Consider the following 27324-nt stretch of genomic DNA (forward strand, 5'->3'; position numbering starts at 1 on the left):
GCTTAAGTGCACGCTGGACATGCAACTGTTCCCGTATCGACCACAAGACACTGTTTTTGGGTATGCCCTTTCCAGTTCCTCCCGCCTGACGTAGCTGCGTAGCTACCGCCCCATTACTTTTTCAGCATCCTGTCATTGCATTTACTCTCTACTCGTTCGTTCTCTGATGGCGTTGTCTAGTCAATAGCGCACGCATCTTACCCGTCCGATACCGGAGTACCATCGGAGTACTCCCGATACTGAGTAATATGTGCGTATAACGTCAGCAATCCTATTTTCACTTTATTCGGTATGTGGTTGCATCAGTCATACTCAGTGCTAGGAAGTAAGTTGAACTGCGATGTGGAAAGTTGAAGTAAATTGAGCCCCAGTTTACTTCGTCCGCGGTCGGACATACACAGCTAAAGGAACGCGCTGATTGCTCCTTACCAAAAGGAGAACTTTTACCGTGTTTGCTCGTTCCTAATTGCGACTAATTGCTTTACATTTGCCCGTTATCTGCTGTACTTCCTTTCAAAATATACTTAGACACTCTTAACGTCTACCATGCAGCATCACGCATTTTTGTTTGCAGCGCCTATTTCTTCTCATCCTCACCTCTCGTAAGATAGCCTGTCGGCAATATGATGTTATCTTGAACTGGAACTGGCACTATACAAATTTATAACTACCGTGACACTTATTTACTAGGCTTACCTACTCAAAGTACTTCTGACGGCAGGCTGGCCTAAAATTTGCTGAATAATATTGCGTCCCAACGTAACCTAACATAACATAACCTCACCGAACCTAACGTAACATAACCGAACCCCTCATAACCTACCCAAATCAAGGCCAACAGCAACAAACCTAATCTAAACCAGCCCAACAATACAGAACGCAACCAATATTAAACGTAACTCAACTCATTCTAGAAGTCCTGTTCGTCGATCGCTTGATACATAGTAGATAGAAACCAGAGTAAAAAAAAAGCATTAACAAAATTACGATGACCGAAAAATTACGAAAGCTAAAAAAAATTGCCATATCGGGCTCGAACCTGAGCTTTCTGGTTTAAAACAAAGTACTATACCAAAGCGCTACAGGTGCAGCTGCAAACAGGGAATATTTATCCCATAGAGTCTCCGGGTAGCGTGCTTAGCCAAGGAGAGGCGACTGCCGTGAGAAATTGCTGCCGGTAATTCTGACGGTGGCCGTGATAATAGACACTACCTTTATTCTATGCTTCCCCTGCATACCTGCGAACTTTATGCGTTGAATTCTGCCAAAATACATAGTTTTTGCTTGCACATCAATCAACCGAGGCAAAAAAAGAGCAGGAAACTTACCGCGTTAAACAAGTCACACGCACTCCACGTCCTGCGTCGGAGGCGCTACGCCGACAGGCTTTAACGAAAACATCCGCGCACGTAACGGCCAGAGTGCGTTGTGACGCGAAGGGATGTGTTCGGAGGTGTCAAATGGATCGCGCCACATTCAGACACATGCAAGGGCGCCTGACTTCCCAAGAACCCTGGCGTTCTGCGTAGGGCGATAATGGACGCGTACGGTTCCGTGACCGTGAGGTGGTCACTCAGCGACGGTCATTTAAGACGTTAAGACGTTAAGCCGGTCACTGAAGACGTCAACACGGTCTTGTGACGAATACGGCCAGCAGGCCACAGTAGACAGATTAACAAGGACAACGCAACTGGAGGTACCACGTGGCCGTGCTGGTGGTTTGAGCACGCTCAATGAACAGCCAGTTTCTATGGTGGAGTAATGTGCATACCGCGGCCTCGTACGGTTCAATCTGTAAGACCGTTTTCCTACCGCTGGAGGCGTTACTGGGGTATTTATCAGAGCGTCTGAGCATGATGAAATTGTGGAATAAAATTGCGCGATCTTTCACGAGAGGCGAGAGATTGTAAATGACTCTTCACCATCGTTCCCTGCCATAATCTTGGCCAAGACATCGCCGAAATCCACCGTTTCGTATACAGTGCCCGACCCCACTTCGATATCACGTCACACGAAAGTAGACCCTTATTTTAACGAACACGCTGATGCATTCGTTTACGATTATTAAACGCTGATCTGCCGCAAACGCCCCGCAGAATTAGTTTTCTTTCCTGCAGTCAGCAATCTTACACAGCATGCGTGCCTTCGTTTTCGCCATAGACCTGGTGCAATAACCACAGCAATGCGTGACCTTATACCCACGGCTTCTTTTTTTTTTTTTGTTTCAGCATAACAACGTCCATGAATTAAATCAACACAGAAAAGAAAAGGGAAGCTCCAGAATGATTGACGCCTTCTAGGGATCCGTTATAAATAAATGAAATCCCCTTGTTTAACAATCTTTTGTGATCCGCTGTACGTATATAATCGCACAGAGTCGCATGCACGAGAAGCGCTTAAGGATCGAGACTAGCCCTGGCTTGCTTATGTTACCTATACATAAGCAATTTTTCCCTGTTAATACACTGTTTCCGCAAAAAGACACACAGATAAATGAGAATTTTCCCGCCGCCGCTTTTCAGATGCTCGTTTGCCCATTATGGTCTGAGAGGCTATATGTCACCAGTAGTTTTTTTTTTTTTTGCTCTTATTAAAGACGACAGCCTGTCTTTGGCTACTTATACGCGAAATTTGTTTCGGTGTGTCTGTCTGTCTGTCCCTCGATTCAGCCGCCCGGCCAAAAGCTGAACGAATTCTTGAACGAGACGTTTAAAAAGGCAAAACATTTCCAAAGTACTAAATCTGGTGGCCATGTTCATATTTGTCAACACTGTTGAGCATAAAGATAACATATGCATATTTGAGGCAAGACATCAATACATAAGTGATATTTGCATTGTTATATTTCAATTAAAAATACTGGGATGCTTGATTATCGTGACAAATAAAAAAATACGCCCTAGAAAAGTTTTGACCTGAAAATACAGAAGGTGCTCGCTGCGCCCCCTTGTGGCAGTCTTCCAAGTTCAAAAAGTAACAAAAGGCTCCAGTAGATGGCGCGAGCAGTGGAAACACAGCAAAATTGATTTGACTAGAGGAAACCTTCACTGTATTTATCGTGGGATGGGCGGAACGGGAGGGAAACAGCGTGAGAGTTGGGTCGGAAAGAGAATAGTGATTTACGAGGCAGAGGCTGCAGAAGGCTATCGACTTTTGGTGATATTTGAGCAAAGTGAGCAGATAGGCGGACAATTTTATTTATTTTTCTCTTTCTCACGTTGGCGGTTGCATGAACGCAAATGATGGTGATTGCTCTTGCCTACGGCTCCGCGACTCTGTTATGGAGATTCCCAGAATAACCAGCGCGTTATTAATATGCAGCAGGACGCCGACCACAGAGAACATATATAGCTACATAGCTGCATATCGCTCGCGCTTGAAATCCCGGCTACAAAATAAAGTATGCAGCGGAGATTCCCGGCATAACCAACTCGTCATTAACATCCCGCAGGACACCGACCACAGAGAACATATCTAATTACATAGCTGCATATCGCTTCCGCTGAAAATCCCAACTATAAAATAAAGTATACAATGGTTGATAGATTAAAGAGCCGGGACGTGTTGAAACTTCATTACTCTAAAGTATAATATATCTTACAAGCTAACACGGCTTTCGCGGGAAAAACAAAAGTTAAGAACTGCAGGAAACTGGAGTTCTCAGACATGCCTCGCCTGTCATCATCGCGTTCATTCGTTTGTACGACAATGACGGCAGTACGGACTGCAAAATTCTGCAATTATTGTACGACGGTATTGCCTCAAGTATCGCCGAACTTTTTTTTAAACTTCCCTCCCGGGGAGGTTAGTTTGGTCAACACGCAGAACAATCATATTACGGGTTCTACGTAGCCTAAATACTGGCAACCAACTTTTGATGTCTTCGTTGATTTTCGCGCTACAAAGGTTAATAAGTCATCTCGTAACGCTATTCAGCTAATCTAAAAAATAACCGTCTGGGAAACTTCGCGAGGCCGCATAAATTTGCGAGAACGCGTGTACAGACGGGAGTCAGGTGTTCGCCAATTTTAGGTGCGATCGATTATTTTCTTTAATTCGCGGCATAATAGACTTCTAAACCTGGTAATCGTTGTTTTGTGCTTCTTAATTAAGCTGTCAATGCATGTATATTGACGTTACTTTGATTTTGATGTTACATTTGAATTTGACGTTGCCTTGGTCCTCGCTGTGTGTGGGTTGTAGTCACTGTAGTGAAGTGTTTTCACAAGCAAAAGAGTACGATGAATACGTTACTAGTGCAAGGCCTGCAAGCGTCCCATTTTAAGTAATAGGTAATAACTGCTTCAATTTACCCCGGCAGTATTTCTATTTCTAATTTCAGGATGAAGCCAGGCGTAAGAACAAACAGAAACAAGACACCGCCGAGTCACCTTATTTTGCCTATTGATGAAGCGGAAAGATTTAAAATTGCCCCACGGCCCACATAACGTTGTCATGGACGTGGTGCATGGCGAGTAGGTTGATAACTCTGGACGAATGTTTAGCGCAGGTAAGTGCGAGGGCAGGACATCTATCTATCTATGAAAAGAAGCGTACTTAGGAGGTTTCCCTGCAGTGCTCCTAATCAAGATTCTTAGACTTTTATGCATGTGCTTCCTAAGGTTTTGCCTGCTTTTTCCGGAATGGCCAGTTGCTAGCTGGTGTCTCTCCTCCGTGTCCTTGTATTTGATGCGCAAAACATTCTGGCAGAATACATTTCTACGTACTTTACAAAAACGCTTTTTTTAAAGACGACAGTCTTTCTTGGGCTACATTAACGCAAAAATTTTGGTCTGTCTGTCTGTCTGTCTGTCTGTCTGTCTGTCTGTCTGTCCGTGAGTCGATTCAGCCACCCGGCCAAAGTGAAGCGGAAGCTTCGCAATCGCCTTATATAACCACAGCCGAATCTAAAAGTTTAAGTCCGGTGTTTATGTTCATACTTGTAAACATTGTTGAACAAGAACAAGACATTACACTAATACAAGGCAGAAAATAAAATACATGAGTGATATTTTCAGGGTTCCTTTATTCAAAAATTCACGGATGCTTGGTTTTTGCGATAGCGAATAAAAAAAATACTGCATTAACTGCAGTAAACCATCACCTGCTGCTGCTCGCGCGACCTGGCGGCATTTAAAAAAATCAAACGGCAACAGGAACGAAGGGTTCCACTATATAGGTTCCACATTCCGCTTGGAACGCTAGTGGAGTAGGGCAACGTTCTTCTATAAACGGTGTAGTAGAGTGTCTCGATTCACGCGCATTTCCGCCGTACGGCAGCGCTGACATCGTGCCAGCCGACTTGGAGCAGTGGAACGCGGTAAATTTGAATTGACTTGAACAAATCCCTGGCGCGTTTTCTTGGGAGGAACGAGGCGGGAGAGGAACAGCATGAGAGGTGAGCGGGAAAGAGAAGGGAAGAGTTTACATGGAAGGGCGCCAGTCGAATATCGCCTTTCCTCGACATTTGCAACAAAAGGAACAGATAAGCGGCCAATTTTTTTTTTCTCAGGAATATTTTAGCACCTTCACAAAGCCTCCCCCTGTACCTTAGCAAAAAATTAAGAAAGAAAAAAATCAGCGGCTCATTACACGAAGTGAATGCGTGTGTCTCGTGAGCGGGCTTTGCTGCCATCGTTTTTTATCGAATTATTCTCGCACTGTTCGTCTAATTGTTACTGTTGCTCGTTCAATTTCTCTTATTCTTGAGCCCCACTTCAAGACAGCACAATTACGTACATCACTACAGTCAAACCCGTTTATAGCGAACTGCAATATGCACTTCGATTAGTTCGACATATCGAATAGTTCGATATAGCCGAACCCGCCTATAACGAGCTGATTGTTACGAGTTCGCAATCCGCGGGAGCCCTCCCCCCTCCCCAACTCCACCATCCCCGCATGCAGAAACGAACACAGTAAAGTAGCCATCCATCTATTGCATGTAATAAAGCTACTTTCTGCCCCAATTGCCTACTTTGTAAAAAAAGCGGTGATTTTTGTTTTCACTCTTTCGTTTTGGCGGCTTCAACTAGCATAGCATTCTCTACGCGAAACATTGTTTGCACCAGTTCGAGTCCGCGTCCTCCAAAATCGAAGAAGCATTGGCGGAGCACATCGACTGCCGAAAGCGCTTCATTATAAGCGTCGGACGGCTCTCACTCGCGACATCATCGGGAACATTGGCGAGCTCTTCCCACAGTTCACCAATGTTGCTGTCTTGGCCCGGACGCGCTGACTGGGCGAGTTCCGTCGTTAGTCCCGCGCGTCGAAAACAGTTACGGAAAGTGTCGAGCGTCACGTCGCTCCGCTCAGTCGCGGCCAATGCACATCTCAATCGCCGCTTCGAGACCATGCATCTCGGCGGTTTCTTGGCGCACAGAGTTCGATATATCCGATGTGAACTTCGTTATAAGCAATATGTTTCCCATGTATTTCCGTAACTGAAATATTTCTGTTCGATATATAGCGTAATTCGCTCTATCCGGGTTCGTTATAGCCGGGTTTGACTGTATACCGTGACAGCTGTGCCTCTGACCAGGTTTTATCGACGCGCCTCATTCACCCGGGACGCGAATCTTCAAGGGTTGGGCATATACGTTCACGAGTAAAATCGGCAGCCATTTCCCTGTGGTGAACGCGAGTGTTAGCGCTCGAGCGGCGGAAGACCGCTTAGTTATGCTGCGACGTCAGACGACACGCTTCAAAAGTTCCCGCCTGCTGCGCCACCCACCGACTATCCTGGGCGTTGCCTAGCAACGAGTTTCCTTGATCGCGTGGCATTCTTTCCCCCTATTACTTCGATTGAAAGGCTTCGCACTCCGATAGAATGACTTCGCCAAGCAACACTGTTGCCTGTCTGCCGCCGACGCATGGCTTCAGATACCGGCGTATTCATTTTCCGATGGAACGCGCCCTCGATTAGCGGGCTTCATACACGCGCGGCGCGAATCTCAAAAGTAGAAAAGAATCGCCCTTGAAAAGGGCGAGGGGCCCAGAGCGCTCTAGCACTTCCACTAATCAATAGTTATATAAGCCCCCGCTTCAGTTACGCGTAGTATGGTTTATAGCGCGCGAGGGTTTCCTCCCATCTAACTAGTGTTGAACATGGAAACGGTTAAAGGAAAGAAAACGTCTTGGATTGAGGTTCCACAGTTGGTTAGAAGCGAATGCAGCGCGCGGGGCGGGTAAACAACGTAAGGTTTCTCCTTTTCATTCATGCGGATACGATGGGCGCTGGAGGTTGGAGAGTTACAAATTGAAGGGCTTCACTCGAAGCCTGCCCCGCTCGCCGTTCTGAAGTAAAGTGCGTGTGTTTGGGCAGGAAGAGAAAGTTTTCGCTCGTTCTTGAGACTTCTCGAACGTTCGCGAGTCGAATGTTGCGACAGGAAGCGGTTTTCAAGACCCACGCACGCATCAAGCTATTCCCGTCCAGCCGTGGGTGGGCCGCGGCCTTGACTGCACTGTTCAGTCCTCGCGTCGTTCTAGCTTGCTTCACATTGCAACATTTCGGCTGCTAAACCTTAACAGCGCAACGCGGCGCCGCTTTCGGAAATACAAAACGCAAACATTATGGCCCCGAAGGCACTTAGCATTGCGGAACTGCGGCCTCATGGCTTCTCCGCAGGAAGTACTACATTGGTATGTAAGCGCCTCCGTTTCGTTTTTAGGTTTCTTGAAGCATTTTTTTTTTGCTTCGGAGGCAGACAACGATTTTATCGTAAAAAAAAATAGTCATGGGCATTAACGCTCATGGTTAACTGTACAGCGAAAGCAAGGCCATGGAATGTGCAACTCCACCGAGTGCCGGTTGGTAATTTTAGTGGATTTATAGGATAGCTGTGCCACGGCGCTTTACTGGGCTATTAATTTGTCCTGGAATGATTGGTTCCGAAAAGAGGTCCATCTCCATACGTTTGCTACCATGTGTTGACGGCCCGGTGACGAGTACGCACACTTCAGTGAGATCGAAGTACAAAAACTGCTTATTTCGGCCCGTTTAGACGTGCGGTGGTGCTTTGTGATCACTGTGGCAGGCTGACAGTTGACGTACGCCAGTGGTATTGCCCCATAATTTCTCAAAAGACCAAGAGAGTGCTGGTTTGGGCCTGTTGGTAGGACGTTGAAGAAGGTTGGTAGCGGTAACACGTAGAAGGGCGAAGTGAGAGGAAACACGCGCGCCGCCGGCGTCTGTCGATGAAGGCTGGTTATTCGAGCACGGGCCAGTTTATATCGATCCTGCCACACCTTAGACCGGGCATTTTAAACAAATATCTTACAAATAGAGCTGAAAAACGTGCTGTATGGAGCCTCACGAACATTGCGCATATGATTTGCGCTGCCCTTTTTAGCGCACGAAACAGTCTCTTGCACCTGCACTGTCTCGTTCCAGGACGGTTAGCGCACCTCAGTGCCGATTGCGGAAGGTGTAGAACGATTGTTAGCAGAGCCCGACGGGGTGTTTAACTTAACCTAATCCCGGCAAAAAACAAAAATGGCCGTGAAGACACCGATGACCAAACTAGCGACCTTTCGGCTTGCACGGCTGCAACTTGAGCTTCGATAAATTTATTAACCGGTCGAATAATGCGCTGGTTGGTGGGTAATTGTGTGAAGCAATCATTGACGGTAAGCTGGGCGATATAATGGAATGGGCACGTTCAATGTGAGGCGATGTCGACTCCTATTCACGAGCACTAACACCATGGGAGCTTGGTTTGGGCAGGGCACCTTGCTAATTTCGGGGGGATTTCCCATAGCTTGTACGAGCATGACAACACTCGTGCTGCGGGTATGACAACACTCGTGTCGCGCACAGCGTTGGAGCGTTTTCCTAGCTGACTCCTTCAATGTTTTGAAACCCCTTTTTTTTTTTTTGTTTGAGATGAGCTGGCGGTTTCTTTACTGCGCTTGGCGTGCTCCGTGCAAGAGGACATAAGGCATATCTTGTGCTACTGTCCGCAGTGTACAATACAACGTGAAAAAGCGAAAACAACACTTGTGGGAGTGCTACAAGCAAATCCTTTAAAGCGGGGTCTCTTTCTTGGACAGTGACGGAATCATGTTCATGCTGACGTGACGTTGAAGACAAAGGCTCTGTTAGCTTTTCTTTGTGATTCTCTAACCATCGGGTCCCCGGATCTTTTTCTCCTGTTGGTGAGTTTTTTTATCCCGCGGCAAAATCTTACAAACATTTTGTTCCACCTCGGGACTATAGTTACGGACTTAATTTGAACATACGCCGGAGAAAGCAACTGAATAGAGTCAAGGTGAGCCATTTCACTTAGATAGCTTTTTTTTAGAGCGTAAAATTTATTACATAAGTAGTGTTGAACACGATCTCAAGGAATTTTCTATCCTTAAGCAGGTTGTTACATAGAGAGATCTGCAAAGTTTCATTTCCGTTGAATTTCACCAGAGCTTAGATTCACACTACCAGCTAATCGACTTAGGACGACCGATTAGTCAGTCAAATATCAACTGGCGGTAATTTTAATGAACACCCTGGCACTAAAGAATAACTCAAGCCACAAGCCAAGTCGGAAATTTCGCCCCCGCTGTGTTGGCGTCCATCTGTGCCGGCCCCCTGGACTCCCACTGATTGCGGGTTTTGAAGAGCTCCGGCCCTCCCCTGCGAGCCAATCAATATCCCCCTCCGCCTCTAAGCTCTCCGCTCGGTCCGGCTTGGATATATATAAACGCAACTTCGGCTCGCTAGAAGTCATTACCACCAATGAGAAAACTACGGCGGAGCGAGTAGAGTGATTTATCGCTTCGAGAAGGGCATTCTGAAGCAGACGTATGTCATCTCGGCGCTCCGAGGGATAGAAGCGAAGCTTGACCGACATTCGCGGCCGAAGATCTGCCTTCAGAAGAGCGGAAGCGAGAAGAAAATGGCCGGAGGTTAAAAGGAGGAAGAAGCGATGGAGGGATGCGTGGAGATTCGGCAAGGCAGTGTGAAAGCCGACTATAGCTTCTTACTGAAAGGGGCTGCAATTAAGGCTTTTCAATGGCGTCGACATCATTTCAATGGCGCGAGCGAATGGGTAACCGGTGTTTTAACGCTAACTTGTAAATTTCGATACAGGACTCTTTCCTCGTAAAGATTCCTGAATGATTTTATTGAGTGCTATTTATGCAAGTTAGCAGGTGAGAATTATTTATTTATGTTTAATTTGATTTAAACACACCACTGCATTGTGTCCGAGACAATATATATATTGTTAGGCATGAGGGACCCATTTAGGAAATACAGACTGCCGCCTGTCCTTCTGTGCATATATAATATATCTACACATTAAAAGATATCAGGCACAGTACCACCTGCTTTATTTAACGCAATTATTCGTAAAGGATTGCTTAGGATGCTTCGCGAACTCCTCGCCATTTCACCAGGACAGAACGGTACCCCAGGGAGGCGTAAAGTCCCCAATATTTTACAATTAATGGAGCAGCAGCGGGAGCGGGACGCAGGAGGGATGCTGAGGTGAGTAGTAAACATTGTTTGATGAGCTTAAAACACTTAAATCTAAAATGTGTATGACATGGTATGAGTTTTCTAGCTAATACATGCGCATGTTTTAACGAAACGACTTTAACTCGCAGCACTTTTCCCGCCGACTTGCTGACGTCAGCTGTAACGACTAAGGGAATGTCCATGGGGCTTTCTATCACGTTTAACCTGCACAAGCCGCGTGCGAATGAACAAAAATTCGCTTGTAAGAGCAAAATTGGAGGAATCATAGTTTTTCATTCCGAGGTAGTATGAAAACATCCTTCAAACTATCGACCATATTTTAGGGAAAATCCCCAAGGTGGAGTAAGTTTCTGCGAAGGAAAGTTTGACATCCACCTGAATGCAGCCATACGGCTGCAAAGGAAAGCTATACAGCTTCCTCAGAAACTTCGCAGTTGAAGAAAAATTCGTCCTGGTCCAGGATTCGAACCCGGGACCACCGCTTAACCGAAGCAGTCCCAAGTTCGAATCCTGGACCAGGACGAATTTTTCTTCAACATTCAACTCTCAGCCGTCCAGCCGGTCCTAACGGCTCTCGAACGGCAGCACTGGAGAGAAAGCTGCGGGACGATGCCCTCCCTTCGGGGACAAGGGTGTCCACCCCCGCAGTGAGTAGCGAAAGTGTTGCTTGTAGTAGAATGCCACCAGGATCGACGAGTGGCTACGTCCGGGCGTAGTGGAGACATTACGCCTGTTGCCGGCAATCATTAAAGTCTCTTTCACTTCCCTTCACTTCAACTGCGAATTTCCTGAGGAAGCTGTATAGCTTTCCTTTGCAGCCGTATGGCTGCATTCAGCCGCATGGCTGAAGTTAATCAATAAGCGCAAGACAGCTGACATACGGAAGTATAATATGGAGAGGATCGAATACGCTGTAAAGAACGGAGGTAGCCTGAAAGCAGTAAAGAGACGTCTTGGCGTGGGGAAAAATCAGATGTATGCACTTAAGGATAAGCAAGGCAATGTCATCACAAATAGGGATAAAATAGTCACAGTGGCCGAAGAGTTCTATAGGGATCTGTCCGGGACATACAGGATTATGCCGAACGAGACAGTAGTTCAGAGGAGATAGACATCCCACCAGTAACGACCGAAGAAGTAAGGAAGGCTTTGAAAGAAATGAAAGGGGGCAAAGCACCTGGTGAGGATCAGATAACAGCAGACCTCTTGAAGGATGGCGGAGAAATTGTACTTGAAAAACTGGCAAACCTGTATACGCAATGCCTAATGACCGCAATGGTACCGGAATCTTGGAAGAACGCGAACATCATCCTAATCCATAAGAAAGGCGACATGAAGGACTTGAAAAACTACAGGCCGATCAGCTTACTGTCAGTCGTCTACAAGGTATTTACCAAGGTAATCGCTAACCGAATCTCTGCAACCTTAGATTTCAGTCAACCTAAAGAACAAGCAGGGTTCCGTAAAGGTTATTCAACAATGGACCATATTCACACGATCAATCAGGTGATAGAGAAGTGCGCTGAGTATACTCAACCACTATATATAGCCTTCATAGATTATGAGAAAGCATTTGACTCGGTCGAAACCCTAGCAGTCATTCAGGCATTACGGAACCAGGGGGTAGATGAGCATTATGTAAGAATACTAGAGGATATCTATAATGGTTCTACAGCTACTATCATCCTCCATAAGGAGAGCAGTAAAATACCTATAAGGAAGGGTGTCGGACAAGGAGACACAATCTCTCCAATGTTATTCACAGCATGCTTACAAGAAGTATTCAGAACGTTGGATTGGGAACAGGTGGGAGTAAGGGTTAATGGAGAATACCTCAGTAACCTCAGATTTGCTGATGACGTTGCCTTGCTAAGTACCTCGGGGGACGAATTGCAAAGCATGCTTTCCACACTGGGCGAACAGAGTAGAACCGTGGGCCTGAAAATTAATATGCAGAAAACTAAAGTAATGATCAATAACCTCGGGACAGCACAGCAGTTTGAGATAGATGGCGAGGCAGTGGAAGTGGTAAGCGAATATATATACTTAGGCCAAGTTGTGACCCCAGATCCCAACCATGAGGCAGAGATAATTAGAAGGATCAGAATGGGGTGGGGTGCATATGGCAGGCATTATCAGATAATGAATAGCAGCCTACCATTGTCGTTGAAGAAGAAAGTGTATGACAGCTGCATCTTACCGGTACTCACCTACGCGGCAGAAACTTGGAGGCTCACCAAGAGGGTTCAACTTAAATTGAGAACGACTCAGCGGGCAATGGAGCGGAAAATGATAGGTGTAACATTAAGGGACAAGAAGAGAGCGGAGTGGGTCAGGGAGCAAACTGGTGTTAAAGACATATTAGTAGAAATTAAGAAGAGGAAATGGACTTGGGCAGGGCATGTAATGCGAAGGCAAGATAACCGCTGGTCATTAAGGGTAACAGAGTGGATCCCTAGAGAAGGCAAGCGCTGCAGGTGGCGGCAGAAAGTTAGATGGGCAGATGAGATCAAGAAGTTTGCGGGGATAAATTGGTCACAGTTGGCACAGGACCGAGGTAATTGGAGAATAATGGGAGAGGCCATTGCCCTGCAGTGGGCGTAGACAGGCTGGTGATGATGATGGTGATGATGATGATGGCTGCATTCAGGCGGATGTCAAACTTTCCTTCGCAGAAACTTACTCCACCTTGGGGATTTCCCCTATATTTGGTCGATTAACACCTGTCCATTACTTCGAGTTGTTGATCAATTCGTTCGCGTGCTACAAACGACTGGCCTCCTGGTTAGCTCAGTTGGTAGAGCGACTGCTCCGGTTAAGCGGTGGTCCCGGGTTCGAATCCTGGACTACGACGAGTTTTTCTTCAACTGCGAAGTTTCTGAGGAAGCTGTATAGCTTTCCTTTTTAGCCATATGGCTGCATTCAGGTGGATGTCAAACTTTCCTTCACATTTTTCAAACCAGTATGACGCCACTACTGTAGTTGGTGCGGCGGCCGCCAAGGGCACATGACATTTGTTCCTTTCCGGCCAATCACAGATAAACTTAAGGCCATGGGTTACAGCCAAATAGTCAAATAATGGGTGCCATGCGTTAGACTACAGAATGCGGCCACAAGTAAGACTTCAACGAATTTACGCCAGTGGTTCTTAAACGATGGCATTTTGCACATTAGTGCTACAACAGCCCGCAAGTATAAAAAATGACACCGTCATGGCGAGGATTCATTTATTCATTGGAACACATGGGGCAAAACATACATAATAGCCCTCCGTCCACATCACTAGAATTTTTACATACTCTACTTCATTTAGTGGCTGAGTAAGGTCCAGGTGCACGCTCTTCGCTTATGAAATCTCACTTTTTAGTAAGTAGAATATGCGCTGAAGATATTACCCACAAGTGTTCGAATGACGTTTTGAGGTTACACTTGCACAGTAGCAGTAGCTGCTTATGTAATCTGCGTTCAGACCACCGTGCAATGTTCAGAGGGAGCCCGAAACTCTGTACTCCGGGGCAAATAAAGTTTTTTTCTTTTGATAACTATCTCTCCCTCTCTCTCTCTCTCTCTCTCTCTCTCTCTCTCTCTCTCTCTCTCTCTCTCTCTCTCTCTCTCTCTCTCTCTCTCTCTCTCTCTCTCTCTCTCTCTCTCTCTCTCTCTTAAGGCAACGGAGGCGAAATTTTAGTAAGATGCTTGGCAGACTGCTTAGAGAAAACCAATTCAGAGTGGGTGTGTTGGACTTTCGGAGAAAACCAGTACAGCTCTGAGGAATGTGCATGCATAATAGCGAACTGAGTACTTAGTGCTTATCTATTAGCACCGAAAGGAGAAAAGAAGTTTGGACCTGTGAATTCAATCCTCGAAAGCAGTCGTGTAATGGGGGTAGCACATACATACTCCAAAGAACATTCAATCTTCAAGCGTAGACAACGGTGCACATTCTTCAACCGCCCCCTCCTAATTTTTCTCAGACATCATACCCTCAATTTAGAACGCTGCTGGTAGATTTAAATACATGAATGAATTGTGCTCTCTATTTAGGACTAGCATAAGAAAGCTCGAGGACATTGTGATAGAGTATAAGGATACGAATAAAATTCACACATAGACAAATTTAGTCGTTCGCTAGCGTAAAAAGCAACATCTTCATCATTATACTGATGCCGATGGCAGAAGGAAGACGGCCTCCACAAAACCAGAGGCAACCGCTCTTGTCTGTGGTCAGCTAAGTCTATTCCTGCTTCTTAAATTTGCTGATATAGCTTTTCAACATTAGGCTTTCTGCCTGAGCAACATAAAATAAGGTAATAAACAAAAATGGGGTAGTCGTCGATGTCTAATATATCAGCGACCAGATGCTTCATGTAAATTCATTTTTGTTTGCCAATTACGGCTGCAAACGGGGTACGAATCCCGCGACGCGCTTTAGCGTCTAGCCGCTGAGCTTAGCGGTTTGAGCTTACTCGTCGCCATGCTGATGACTTCGATTGCTCCAAAATAAGAACCCAAAGCAAAGGCGGAAACAAATATGACTGAAGTAGGCAGAAAAGAAAAAAAAAATCACTGAAGAGGAACGGAGAGCGAAGGAATGCAAGAATAAGATAAAAAAAAAGGAGGCAGACAGTGACCTGTGCACTGATTTATGCAGCTTTGTGCAACCCGCCTTATAGTTTTTGCATTGAGTTTTGTTCCAAAAGATGTTATTGTTCCCTATCTGTTTTATTCGGAAGCATGCTGGCGTGACAACATACCGACGTCTGTTATTGCAGACTGGGCGAGCTCTCTGACTATAAAGACAGGGGCACACTTCGATTTTATGGATTGAACAAACTGAAAGTTACTTTACCGTTTAGTTATCTTTTATGGTGTTGTGCGGTTCAAGTTCATCGTGTACCGAAAAGAACACACGCCTGTGTATAAGCACACTGCAAACCTACATCCAAAAGTATTCTCCCATTGAGTCGTGGCTGGAGTAAATAAAATTTGAGCATAAACAACTGATGCGGCCAGAAAAGAAAACCAAAACAAGGTAATAAATTATTTTTATGGTCAAACCAGGGCTGTAGTTTCTAGAATAGAAGCGAAATGTACTACAGTCGAGTCCACTTATAACGATACCGTTTATAACAATATATTGGATATAACGATGAACAGATTTGGCACCGTCAACTTTTGTAATCTTTCTATGGTAAAATAAACCGCTTATTGCAATGCTCCAGTGCCACGATATCGGATATAGCGATTGAATCCGTTTATATAGTGCACCAAGACTGCAACAGTGACGACTCTAATGACGCGGTTGCGCAGCCTACTCAGGTAGTGTCTTCGTAAGAGGCCCAATGCGTGACACAGTCCCTCAGGGACTTTGTTTCCGCCGAAGACATTTACCTCAGCTAGGTGAGCACCTATAGATGCTTGGTGCTTCACCTTGGAAAAGATTTGCGCTAGCTTCACACTCAGCAAACAAAAGTGACCGACTGTGGCTTCTTTTCCGCAGATTAATAGTACGACCTTGCTGGCATGCGAATAAAATGTTTTGAGCTCTGTTCCGTCTTTTTATTTCGCAACCCGCTTATAACAATTATCGGTTATAACGATGGGATTTCCTTGGCACTTTGATATTGTTATAAGTGGACTAGACTGTATATGAAAAACGAAGTTAACAAAAACAAGACTGGGGACAAATTTAGGTACCGTTATACACGCGCGGTTGATTTCTACCTCTCTCCGGCCGCCATCAAAAAGGAAGAAGGAACAAAATAAAATAAAATCCCTACGGACCACTGACCACGTGGAAAGAAGGCACCGTAACTTCGTGGTACGTCGTGGCTGTCGACTGAAGCAGACCGAGCAGCGGCAAGTCCCCAAAGTGTTCTAAAGAATATCCTACGTTTGTCGCTAACATGCACCCGATAACAACATATCTTATGAATAAAGAAAAATACAATCAAAAGAGAAACAAGAACACGCAAGGGTTAAAAATCGCGCCAAACCATTCCGCGACAGACAGGCACGCACATGCGCATTGACTATGCGTTTGGGGCAAGAGTTTCCCAAGAAATGCTATTGCTCAAAATGCAACAAGATCGCTGCAGCTCTCACCCTCCAGTCGAGAAAAGGTCGCAGCCTGATCGTCTCGCCGGCGGCCTCTTCCTCAGACAGGCTGTCATCGTCGAAGTTTGCGTTCGGGTTGTCCATCGTGAGCTACCGTCGCCTCGGTCGGCGGCGCCGGACAATCTCTCTTCTTCCGAAGCGTGCGCGTGGTCTTGAAGGAGAAGACCGAGATGCACGTTGACCCGTCTCACATTAGGCTTAACGGCGATGATAGCGCGCGCCCGTACCCTGCGAAGTTTCCACCGCGACTCCTAGGCTTAGTCGAACGCCCCACGGCGAGGCAAAGCATCGCACTGCTGCTCCCGCGACGGTGTCGTCACAACTTGTGGAGGCGTAGTCGCTACTGACTGCGCGGCGGATGCCCCGAGCACGAGGAAGGGATGCGCCAGGCACAACACGGGCACTCCTTAGGGAAGAACCCTCTCCCCTCTGCTTTTTTCCTCCTCCGCCTAGTTCTTCCACTGGTTGCGAAGGCACGCTTCACATTGCACATGAACGTCCAGCAACCTGCACGCGCGACGGTCGTGGCTTCGGTCGCGGTGCAGTCAGCCGCGGTGCTTCGTCGATCTCGTCGTGGTGCGGCGCGGAGCGCCTTGGCCAAAACAAACGAGATTCTCAGATCCGCCACGGTCGCTTCCGGTGCACACTCCGCGCATGCGCGGACAGGAGGAGGGGCCGCTGACGTCACGATTCGATCAATGATGCGCATGGGGTATGTACAAACATAGACGAGCCTCCTTTCCCCCTGCACTCCTTTTTTTTTTATCCGAACCTCTAGGTTGGAGTGCAAATCAATATGCCAGTGTGTGGTGCGAGGGGAGAGGGTGAAAAATAAAATATGTTTTCCCTCTTTCCACTAAGTGACCGCTGATCGTGTCAGCGGGATGATATACCGGTTACGGTCAGGAAAAAGAAACGAGGTCACACGAAAAGGTCTTTACGCGCATAGGTGCGGTCACGAGTAGGTCCCTAGTTAGAACACCCTGCTGGCAACGAGTTGCTTTGTGAGAGGAGAGAGAGGCGTCTGGACGGTATTTCGACTCCGAGAACGGTGGGCCATTGTTTGTTTTGCCTTCGTTCTGATCGACTGCAGGAGCTGAAAGGCTAGCAGAAAAAACAAACACTGGAGCGCGCACCGGTGTTTTTTTTTGTTTCGCCAGCAAGAAAGTAATATTATATATATATATATATATCATCACCAGCCTATCTACGCCCCCTGCAGGGCAAATGCCTCTCCCATTATTCTCCAATTATCTCTGTCATGTGCTAACTGCGACCAATTTATCCCCGCAAACTTCGTGATCTCATCTGCCCATCTAACTTTCTGCCGCCCCCTGCCACGCTTGCCTTCTCTAGGGATCCACTCTGTCACCCTAAATGACCAATATATATATATATATATATATATATATATATATATATATATATATATATATGCAATCAAAGCCAGGCTCGAAGAGTTTTTTTATTAAAGTTATATCGAACTCATAGTGCGTAAGGGGAGAAGTACAGAACACGCATAACTTACCTTAAAAAATTATAGAAAACATTGCAGGCCGCAAATACACTCTCGGCCTTTTCTTGGACTTTCGCAAAGCCTTTGACTGCGAAAAAAAAGCTCGAGAAGTACGGCGTCCAAGGTGTAGCTTTGAAATTAATGTGTAGCTATTTAAACAACCTAACTCAGTACGTACGTGTTAACGATGCTCTTTGAGGTAATTTAGTTATCAACCAAGGTGTTCCGCAAGGTTCCCTTGTGGGGCCACTTTTATTCATCCTATATATAAATGACATTTGTAAAATACCTGAATCACAGAATATTATCATGTATACAGACGATACAAATGGATTTTTTACTGCCATGTACGGCTTCTTTTTTGTCTCGAAGCCAAAATCAACAAAAGAGGGTAACATTTTTTTCTTGTTCATCGTACATGAAGCTCCTAAGCAATTACTGACAAATTGATATTTTTGGAGGTTCAATTTTATAATAACAAAGCAAATTTTATGAACATTCTACAGTAATATTGTTAGTTTTTTGCAGCCAGAGCCAACTTCTCAGCCTGCTCATGAGACATGCCAAGGACAAGTGGAACGTGCCTGCCGGGTACATGACGGAACGCTCGCTGAAGCGCGGATCCTCTAGACAGTGGCGCCAGATTTCCCTCTAGTACATATTAGTATGAAACTCTATGGGACGCAGTACTTAACCGCTCCGAACGAAAGCATCGAACCATTTTCTGTGATTACACGATTTCCCAAAGCCCGGTCAGTTGTCAAATAATGGACTTTCGGAGGCAATACCTCACCCTTTTAACGAACAAATTTCACACGAAGCACTAAAGGTCGTTTTAGAGCATTAAAAGGGATTAAAAACATGATCATTCTCATTCACAGCTCTTTGATGTCCAATATAGAGCCCGGGACGTTTTTATTCATATAGCGCATACCCAGGCACTTCCAATTAGCCTACTCCTACCCTGCTCCACCCGGATCCACTCTTTTCCACTTAATGTCCTTATCTTATCCTGTCAAGAGGATTTCTGTTCCCGTAACTTATACAATGTAAACAGCGGAAACAGCTGCGCTTATAGGGCCGCCGCTGGGCCGGTTTTCTTCCGGTATGCCCGCTTTCGAGCGCATACCGCCGAAGGCTGGTTGAGCTTCGACTAAACGGCAGGTTTTTGCCGTTTTTATTTTACTGTGGCTGACTAAACACTTAAAATGACTGTGCACCTGAGCTATCAAACCTTTTATATCAGCACTTTTATCGCTATCTTCTACGGCCACTACTTTGCATGTGGGTGTTTTGTAGTCTTCGCTCCCACTGTGCACATGCACGCAGTGGCGTAACTAAGGGTGGGGGGGGGGGGGGGGGGGTACAAGTAAGGGGCCTTAGGCAACACGCTTGTCTATAATACAGGTTTCGTACTTATAGTCTTATCTTGCCTCGGCCGAAAAACATTTGAAGAAAACTATTGTGCCATTCTGAAGTATTTACCATATATTTTGAACTCAACATTTTTTGTGACAAGTTTGAGTCCGCAGTTTCGAGAGATAACCAGTTCAAGTTAAGCTCAGTGTTATAGACAAGGGTGTTGCGCACTGTACAAGTGCCCCGGGTGCCACTTGGGAGGGGGCGCCAAGCCGAGTCTGCCCAACATGTGGCCGAGGGGGGAAAATGGCAGCGGGCTATCTTTCAATAGCAGTGCGGCGCAGCTGCAGAAGTCACTGTTGGATAGAGCTCTTCTTTGGTGTTATTGGTACGGCATTGTAACACAAGGACAGCCCTGCGGAAGACGAGGACGAAGAGTAGGGACACACATGAGCCGCCTGCGCCCCCCGCATCCCCCGGCAAAGCGCCCCGGGAGTGTCCCCCTCTCTTCGTCCTCGCCTTCGGCAGTTATCCCTGTGTTACAATGCCGCTGTTCAAGCAGTTAAACTGTTCTCCTTGGCGGGAAGCGCCGCACACATGTATGAATACTTAGCTACGCCCGGGTGAGGGAGTTCGGGAGGCAACACGGGATGATATCAAGTGTGCTTGCGTGCGTGCAGTTCGCGTGTGTTTTCATGTGTTCTCGTTTGTATTCCAGCAGCGGCCAAAGGGGGGGGGGGGTGTTTAAAATTTGCGCCCTTATATTATTAGCCCTTTGCAGGTATTCTTACAAGGCGAGGTGAACAACGTTCAGGGAATTGTATAGATCCTGGTATTTAAAAGTCGCGGTGCCTATTGTTGTCAAGTATGAGTCGGAGACGGAGTGCAAGGGTGAAAGCGGTAAAGCCAGTCAGTAGGTACCTTGAAGACATACTTGAAGCTTTCCAACTTATGGCAAATAACGACAAAGAAACGAGTGAAACGAGAAGTGATCGCGCACTAGCTATTGCACCAGCCGGATGTTAAGATATGATGTTTTCATTTTGCTCGGCTTTTGGAACAAGTTACTGGTTCGAATAGATCCTGTTTAAAGGCTGCAAAACTCAACAATGAACTTTTACGCGGCTGCTTTAGACATGAACGCTTTTAGAGAACAGTTTTGTGACGAAAGGGAAACGCTGGTGAGTGAGTCACTGAATGATGGGCTTGGTGCTTCTGTGAGTCGTGGGATGACAATGTTGAAAGGCGTTTGAGACGAAAAAAAACAACAACAAAACAGATGGATGATGAAAAGTGGAAAGGAGAGGCGTGAACGGCTAAGCAGAAAATACAAAGGGTCGTGAAATCCACATTCGACCGTCTTCATTCTGAAATGGACGAGAGGTTTACTCGCCTGCAGGATACAGATGCCAAGTGTGGCTTTCTCCTGGACATAAACAAGCTGTGCTACGGTGACGATGAGAACGAACTATGAACAAATTGTTACACCTTTGACGAGTTTTATCGTTTCGACGGTAGCGCTCAGGACCTCTATGAAGAGACTTTAGATTGCCCACTGCTGTTTTCACGGCGTGTTGACCGGATATAATCAAAACCTGAAGAACTTCTGAAATTTATCATATAGTATGGGGAAGACAACGTATTTCCCAACTTTCGCGTCGCGATTCAGATAAAGTTAGCCATAGCCGTTTCCATATCGCTGGCTGTGAAAAGTCCTTCAGCAAGCTAAAAGTAATACTTTCCTATTTGCGGGCCACAAGGGCCCTCGACAAACTTTCTTATGTTGCTCCGATGAGTGTGGAAAGAGAATAAACTGTAAAAACAAACTTTGATGACATTATAGAACAGTTTTCTTTATCGGAAACAAGAAAAGTGCTGCTCTAGTTGTTACGGAGGGCCGTAGTGCATAGTATTTTCCATATTTGTGTTATTAATAACGAACTGATATAATTAAAGCGTTTTGAACTCAAAGAATGCGTTTCTCGACAACTTGTTCACGACGAACATCAGCACTGGTGTCAGAAGAGGTAATGATATGCCACCAGGAGACAACAGTTATCGCAGGAACGAGTTTTTGAATGCATCATTAGCATTGATTACAAAATGTGGGCATACTATGCAGATATGAAGTATAGTTAAATATTCTGAGCAATTTGTTTAACGGAAAGGCAGCGAAAAACGATAACAAGTGTGTACATGCGTGCTTGGTCGTTTTCTTCTGTGTGTTTGTACATAATTTATGAGCGTCGCCTTATTCGTGTCATGCGAGGCCACAACAGCTGACCAGCAAGCTCCTTTTCTTCTTTCACTTTTTTTTTCTACGCAGTGTCTAGAATTACCTCCGAGAGATCCCAAAATTGAAAACAAAAGTGTTTTACTACGGAACTTTTATCCAGTGTCTACAGTTACGTTCGACGGAACCCAAAATTGCCAATTAAAGTCACATTCGACGGAACTTCAACCGAATGATTTGAGTTACGTCCGGCCTAGCCAGGTATTTCACATTAAAAAAATAGAGTGCGAAATCCATATTAAAACGAGCACATCGGCCGTACGGAACACTACGCAGGCGACCCGGAACATCATAAAGGAGCACAGGACGCCACACCCGGCAGTCGGCGCCCGATAAAAAGGGAGTACGGAACACTACGCAGGCGACCCGGAATATCACATAGGAGCACAGGATGCCGCACCCGGCAGTCGGCGCCCGATAAAAAGGGAGGGGCGGCAGTGTCGTACCATTACCTCCCAGACAGTAACGGTCGTACACCTTCCTCTCAAACAGGAACGAAAGCTCGTTCCTCGTTCCTTCCAAAGTGTGAAACGAGTTCCCGTTGCAAGTTCATTGCGAAAGGAACGCGTTTCAGTTATATTTCCAACATTGAAACTTGTCGCTACATTAACGTTACATTTGATTTTTCTTTATTAAAATATAGTGCCGGATAATCCCGAGGCGAAATAAAGCGACCAATTGAAAACTCACTTCGAACTACGTATATTATACGAATATGAACACCGCCGGAAGCAGATTGCCTCCGATAAAAACAACCAAAATCAACGCTCCCACAAGAATTTTTTGAGGGAGCACCCGACATACTCCAGACATGTCTAACTGCAACTTCCTATGCGGCATGCCGGCATGGGGGAAAGAAACTACGGGAGGGACCGTCACGGGGCAAGCTTGAAGCCTACCCAGCTCCCTGTTGTGTTGCCTAGTCATAAAAATATAACACAGAACTCACGAAAAAAAAAAACGCACTATAGTCAAATGGCAAGCAAGCGGTAGTAGTTTTTTGCGCCTCAAGCGGTCGCCAATCCTAACTGTATATTACGCACCGCGTACGTGCGTGCCACTTCAATGCCGTGTGCGGAGCGCGCTGCGCGGCTTGTAAATCCGAGACGCGCAGATGAACATGCCGACGTGGTCGTACGCCCCTGTCCAATACTTTCGCACCGCGCCTTGGCCATAAAGTGTCGCGTGCCGACGCGTTCTAAAGTAAATAATGGCAGAGGAGGTCATCCGGGCCTTTCATATTGATTTGATTTGATTTCACAAAACAAACCATACTTGTATCGATTGCTCTATATGCACTGGATGCAATAGCGACCTTTGTTAACTGTTTCTGCCCAGGTCATCTTCTAGGTAAATAACCTTCGATTGCCAAGACCGCAGGCAGTCCTGAACTAAGCGTAGTCTGTCCCAGCCGCAATCCGGCATCCAATTTTCACATATATTCCTATGGCGCGATTTAAAGGGGCACCATTGCTAGTGTCTCATTGGCGTCTGCACCCGCCGTTGCGACAAGGCCGTGCGCACCAGGAGTAGCCTGCCGACAGGTGCGGCCCGCTGCGGGGTTATTCTTCTGCCTTTGACCTTCGAGGAAGCGCGTCCCGCGGAAGGGCGGGAAAATTTGGCAGCCTATAGGAAGAGAAACACAGCAGCAGCGGTCTGTGGCTTTTTGTAATAGCTTCAGCGCCCTAAAGCTTTGGCGTCAAAAGCTGCCAAATCCTATAGCTATGGCACGTTCACAGAAGGAACGCCGTTGTTCCCTCGCTGTTGCTTCGTAAGCCTAACGAGTTACCATTACTGTCCCACCGGCCCTTAGTGGAACGGTAGCGTTCCTCCGCTCTTCCCGAAAGGAACGCCGTTCCATTCCAATAACGCCGTTCCGTACAACAGTGAGGGGCGGCAGCGCCCACGACTTTTCTTCATATCACCCGTCGCAGCGTGTTAGCTTCCTCGAGAACTGTGCATCAGGCATGCCGACAAGTATAGAAACAATTCAAAAGATCGCCGCATAAGTCTGCACTTTAATATAAAGTTTATTTTGTGCTTTACCATTTACCGCGTGCCCACCTATGCATTTTCCGTAAAACGTATACGCAAACATATAGTTTCGCGCTACTATACTTATTTTAGTATGGAACTCTATGAACGCAAAGAATAAAGCTTGGGATGTTCTTAATTCCCGGACAAAAAATACGTGCCAACCATTTTCTTCAAGACAAAATTTCTGCTTTATACTTCAATGGCTATCATTTTACTGATATCTGCATATAAAGTGACTGTATGCTCCACTATTAAATATGGTGCAACAACCACCCCGTCTGTCCATAATAGTTGCCGCTTTCATGATACATAGTTTTAGTCAGCCAGCTATAATAATTGAATTCCTTGAGATTTCTTGTTTTCTGGGAACAATAAGAGAGTACCATGGCATTCCCTTCACTAACCATCATCAATTATTAATTCTATTGTTAAAAGACTCTTGGCCCATTTCAACTTCGTTCTCGGCTGCACGAGATGCAGACGCTATGAGCTGGAACTCCACCGACCGCGACAAGAAGTTGTATTTTGTAATTCCCGACTTCGCCTTTCCTTTCGTACGTTGTACGTGCGTTCGTATAAAAAATTTTAATACTTTAATTTAAGAAAGATCTCCAATGACCCAGGTGGAATTTTAACCCTCATCACCTCATTGTATGGGTGCAAGTAACACGCTTGAAAACGCTCGACCAAAGGGTACACCACTTACACCACTCGTTTACACCACTCGTTGCAGTATAAACACTAAACCTTTTGAAGTTTACATCTACGTAAAAGGACCGGCCAAGGAGATAGTTGGACAACAAGGCAACAAGGCTTGCATCGACACCAGACATAGTAAGCTTGTTAATTAATAATTGATGGTTCACTACATCAAACGCCTTACTGAGGTCAAAATAAATAACATCTGACTGGCCGTTTTCACAAACTGCAGCCGAAGCCTGTGTCATGAAGCTTGCAAGATTTGTAACCGTCGATCGACCCGAGAAAAAGCCGTGCTGATTTGGTATCAGAACGTTCTTGACGCAGGCAGCAAGAACGTTGTGCAGAGCTGACTCAAAGAGTTTTGAGGCGACACAAAGGAGTGAGATTGGGTGATAGTTAGTAACGGCTGACTTATCACCAGACTTAAATATTGGAAAAATTCGAGCAATCTTCCATGCACGAGGAAATGTGCCGAAAAGTAAACAGTTATTATAAATGGAAGTTAAGACAGGCACAAAAATGTTGCCGTAAGCCTTCATGAGGGCTGCTGGAATTCCATCTGCACCACAGGAAAATGACGGTTCCATCCGTTTAAGGCTATCATTGACAAGTTTTTCATCAAACATAAGTGTACTAAAATTAGACATATTATTAAACGATAGGCGTTCGTCGTGACCATCTGGCAGCTGAAAGACAGAATGAAAGTACTGAGCAAAGCTCGTGGCAACATCCTCAACCTGTTCCCCATCGGAATTAAGCAGGCTAATGTGTTCTTTAGACGCCTTAGAACGGCCGCGTACATACCTCCAGAAGTCAGCCGGTTTCTGAGACGCAGAATCCTCTAACGACTCTATATAGAGCTGGTGGTCACGCCGGTAGAGGCTTTTACAAAGTGAGCGATACCGACTAAACTCCGCTTTCCACTTGTCAAGCCCAGAACGCTTGGCCTTTTTGTGGGCGCTGTCCTTAAGTTTAAGCGAACTTCGAAGTTCTTTAGAGAACCAGTGGGGAAATTTGGAATGAACAGGCTTATAACAAGGGATGTACTTTTCCATGCCACTCCTGACAATTTCGGTAAAACGTCGAACCTGTTCGTCAACATCATTGACATCAAAAACACTAGACCATTCTAGACCATTCTTGACACAAGACCATTAAGCAGATGAATAAAAGTGATACAGCTCAACATAATCTCCACGCTTGAAAGCATATCGCGGTACTGCACAATCGTCAACACCACCATAGCAATGCTGGGCAGTGACAGAGACAGAGACAATAAGAGGGGGGTGAAATGTGTCGGGGTGTACAAGAGATATTTCGGATGCACACACTTGTACGTTTTTCAAGTTCGAGAAGCACACATCTATGACATTACCACAGAAGTTTTCTATGTGGCAGAACTGCTGCAAGGAGGTGAATGATTGAAAATATAATAACATGGTGCATTTCTGCGCTGCATAATGGTTTTTATGCTGAAATGAAAGACTGTTTCAGTGAATACCCAGGGTGTTGAAGTCCCCAAGTATAATTAGCTTATGGTTGGAGTGTGAATTCGAAACATTTTGAATAGATGTAAGCTTTAGATTAATAATAATCAATCAATCAATCATGTTTATTTACGTGCCCAGGAACAGCCAGAGGCCTGAGTGCTGGCACACAGATACTTACATAAAAACAAAATACAAGAAACATATAGCAAGAAACAAACAAGCGACAAGACACACACAAATTGAAGTGGTGAAAAGGACAGAAATAAAGCACAGGCGGAGCCTGGGTACAGGTAAAAAAAATAAAAAAAGAAGAGGCATATGTTGCTCTGCCTGTCGTAAAGGCCACACAACAGGCAGAGCAACAAAGTTTGACAATAATACAACAGAAACAACGGCAAGAGTGTACAGACAAATGATAAGACGAGCAAATGACAGTAAACAGTTTCAAACATAGGCAACTATCAGTTGGATAGACACAACCAACCAAGCAACACAGACACATAATAATAATAATAAAAATAATAATTATAATCGCAATCATTATAATCGTGTGGGGCGCGAAAATATATTTGCCATGAGCGCCGCATGCACGACGGGTTGCGGTGCTAGCACGAAAAAAAATACCACAAGGGGCCAGTTTGCAACATTTGTGTGCCTAATTTCCTCTCCATTAATTGTAATACACTTGCCATTTCCCCAATTCACTGTCAAAATTTTATTCTTCCCTTTCTTTCTAGCGCTGGACTTTATTTTTGGCAAAAAAAAAGATTTTTTTTAACGCGCATGAGGTGTGACGGGTGCCGTTTTGTGGCACCTGGGGAAATCTTAACACAGGAGCTTTTTTTTACTTTTCGCCACCATCCTAAAAGCGGCTACCGCGGTCGGGAGTTGAACCCGCGTCTTTGTTCTAAGCAGTACAATGCCCCAGCCCCAAAACCACATCAGCGGGTCTTTTTGGCCATAAAGTGGCAACCAATGGCGGAGGATGATAGCCAACGTGAATAAAAATTAAAGAGTCGGGGCTTCGCCATCATTTGCTTCTTGTTTCCTTTTCTTTTTGTATTCAGTAGGCACGTTGCGAGCTCAACTGCAGCCGATGTGCTTCCCTGCCGGCTATTTTTTTTTGAAGAAGAAGATGGCAACCCTCTAGCTGCGCTGTGCGCAAGGGAACACCGACAAAACACAATTATTGGAAGGTCATGCGTGGTGACCCTGCCACTGTTTTCAATTTCCAGATGTTTATGTTCGTGCTGTAAACAGTGGCTTACTTTTGCACGAGGCCCCGCGCACCTAGCAGGTCGAAGTTCACTAGCACGTGACCCGATTCATGCTTAAA

General features: G+C 45.7%; 1 protein-coding gene and 1 pseudogene across 5 annotated transcripts in view; one reads left to right on the plus strand and one right to left on the minus strand.

Moving 5' to 3' along the window:
* LOC144174827 (sodium- and chloride-dependent glycine transporter 1-like) overlaps positions 1–27324 on the minus strand; it is a 193308-nt gene that overhangs the window by 59598 nt on the left and 106386 nt on the right. The window contains exon 1 of one of the 5 annotated variants that reach the window (XM_077703737.1): positions 16580–17195. The exons of 3 other annotated variants lie outside the window; for them this stretch is intronic. In XM_077703737.1, coding sequence (XP_077559863.1) covers positions 16580–16675 — 96 coding nt within the window. In that variant the 5' untranslated portion in view covers positions 16676–17195. Of the gene's footprint in view, positions 1–1328; positions 1417–16579; positions 17196–27324 lie in introns of those variants that run through there. One more of the 5 variants, XM_077703739.1, reaches the window with a different exon arrangement.
* On the plus strand, positions 20576–21350 carry LOC144173325 (uncharacterized; annotated as a pseudogene).

This window comes from Haemaphysalis longicornis, unplaced genomic scaffold (assembly GCF_048455015.1).
Source record: "Haemaphysalis longicornis isolate Haplotype H1 unplaced genomic scaffold, Haemaphysalis longicornis Haplotype H1 scaffold_3, whole genome shotgun sequence".
NCBI lineage: Eukaryota > Metazoa > Arthropoda > Arachnida > Ixodida > Ixodidae > Haemaphysalis > Haemaphysalis longicornis.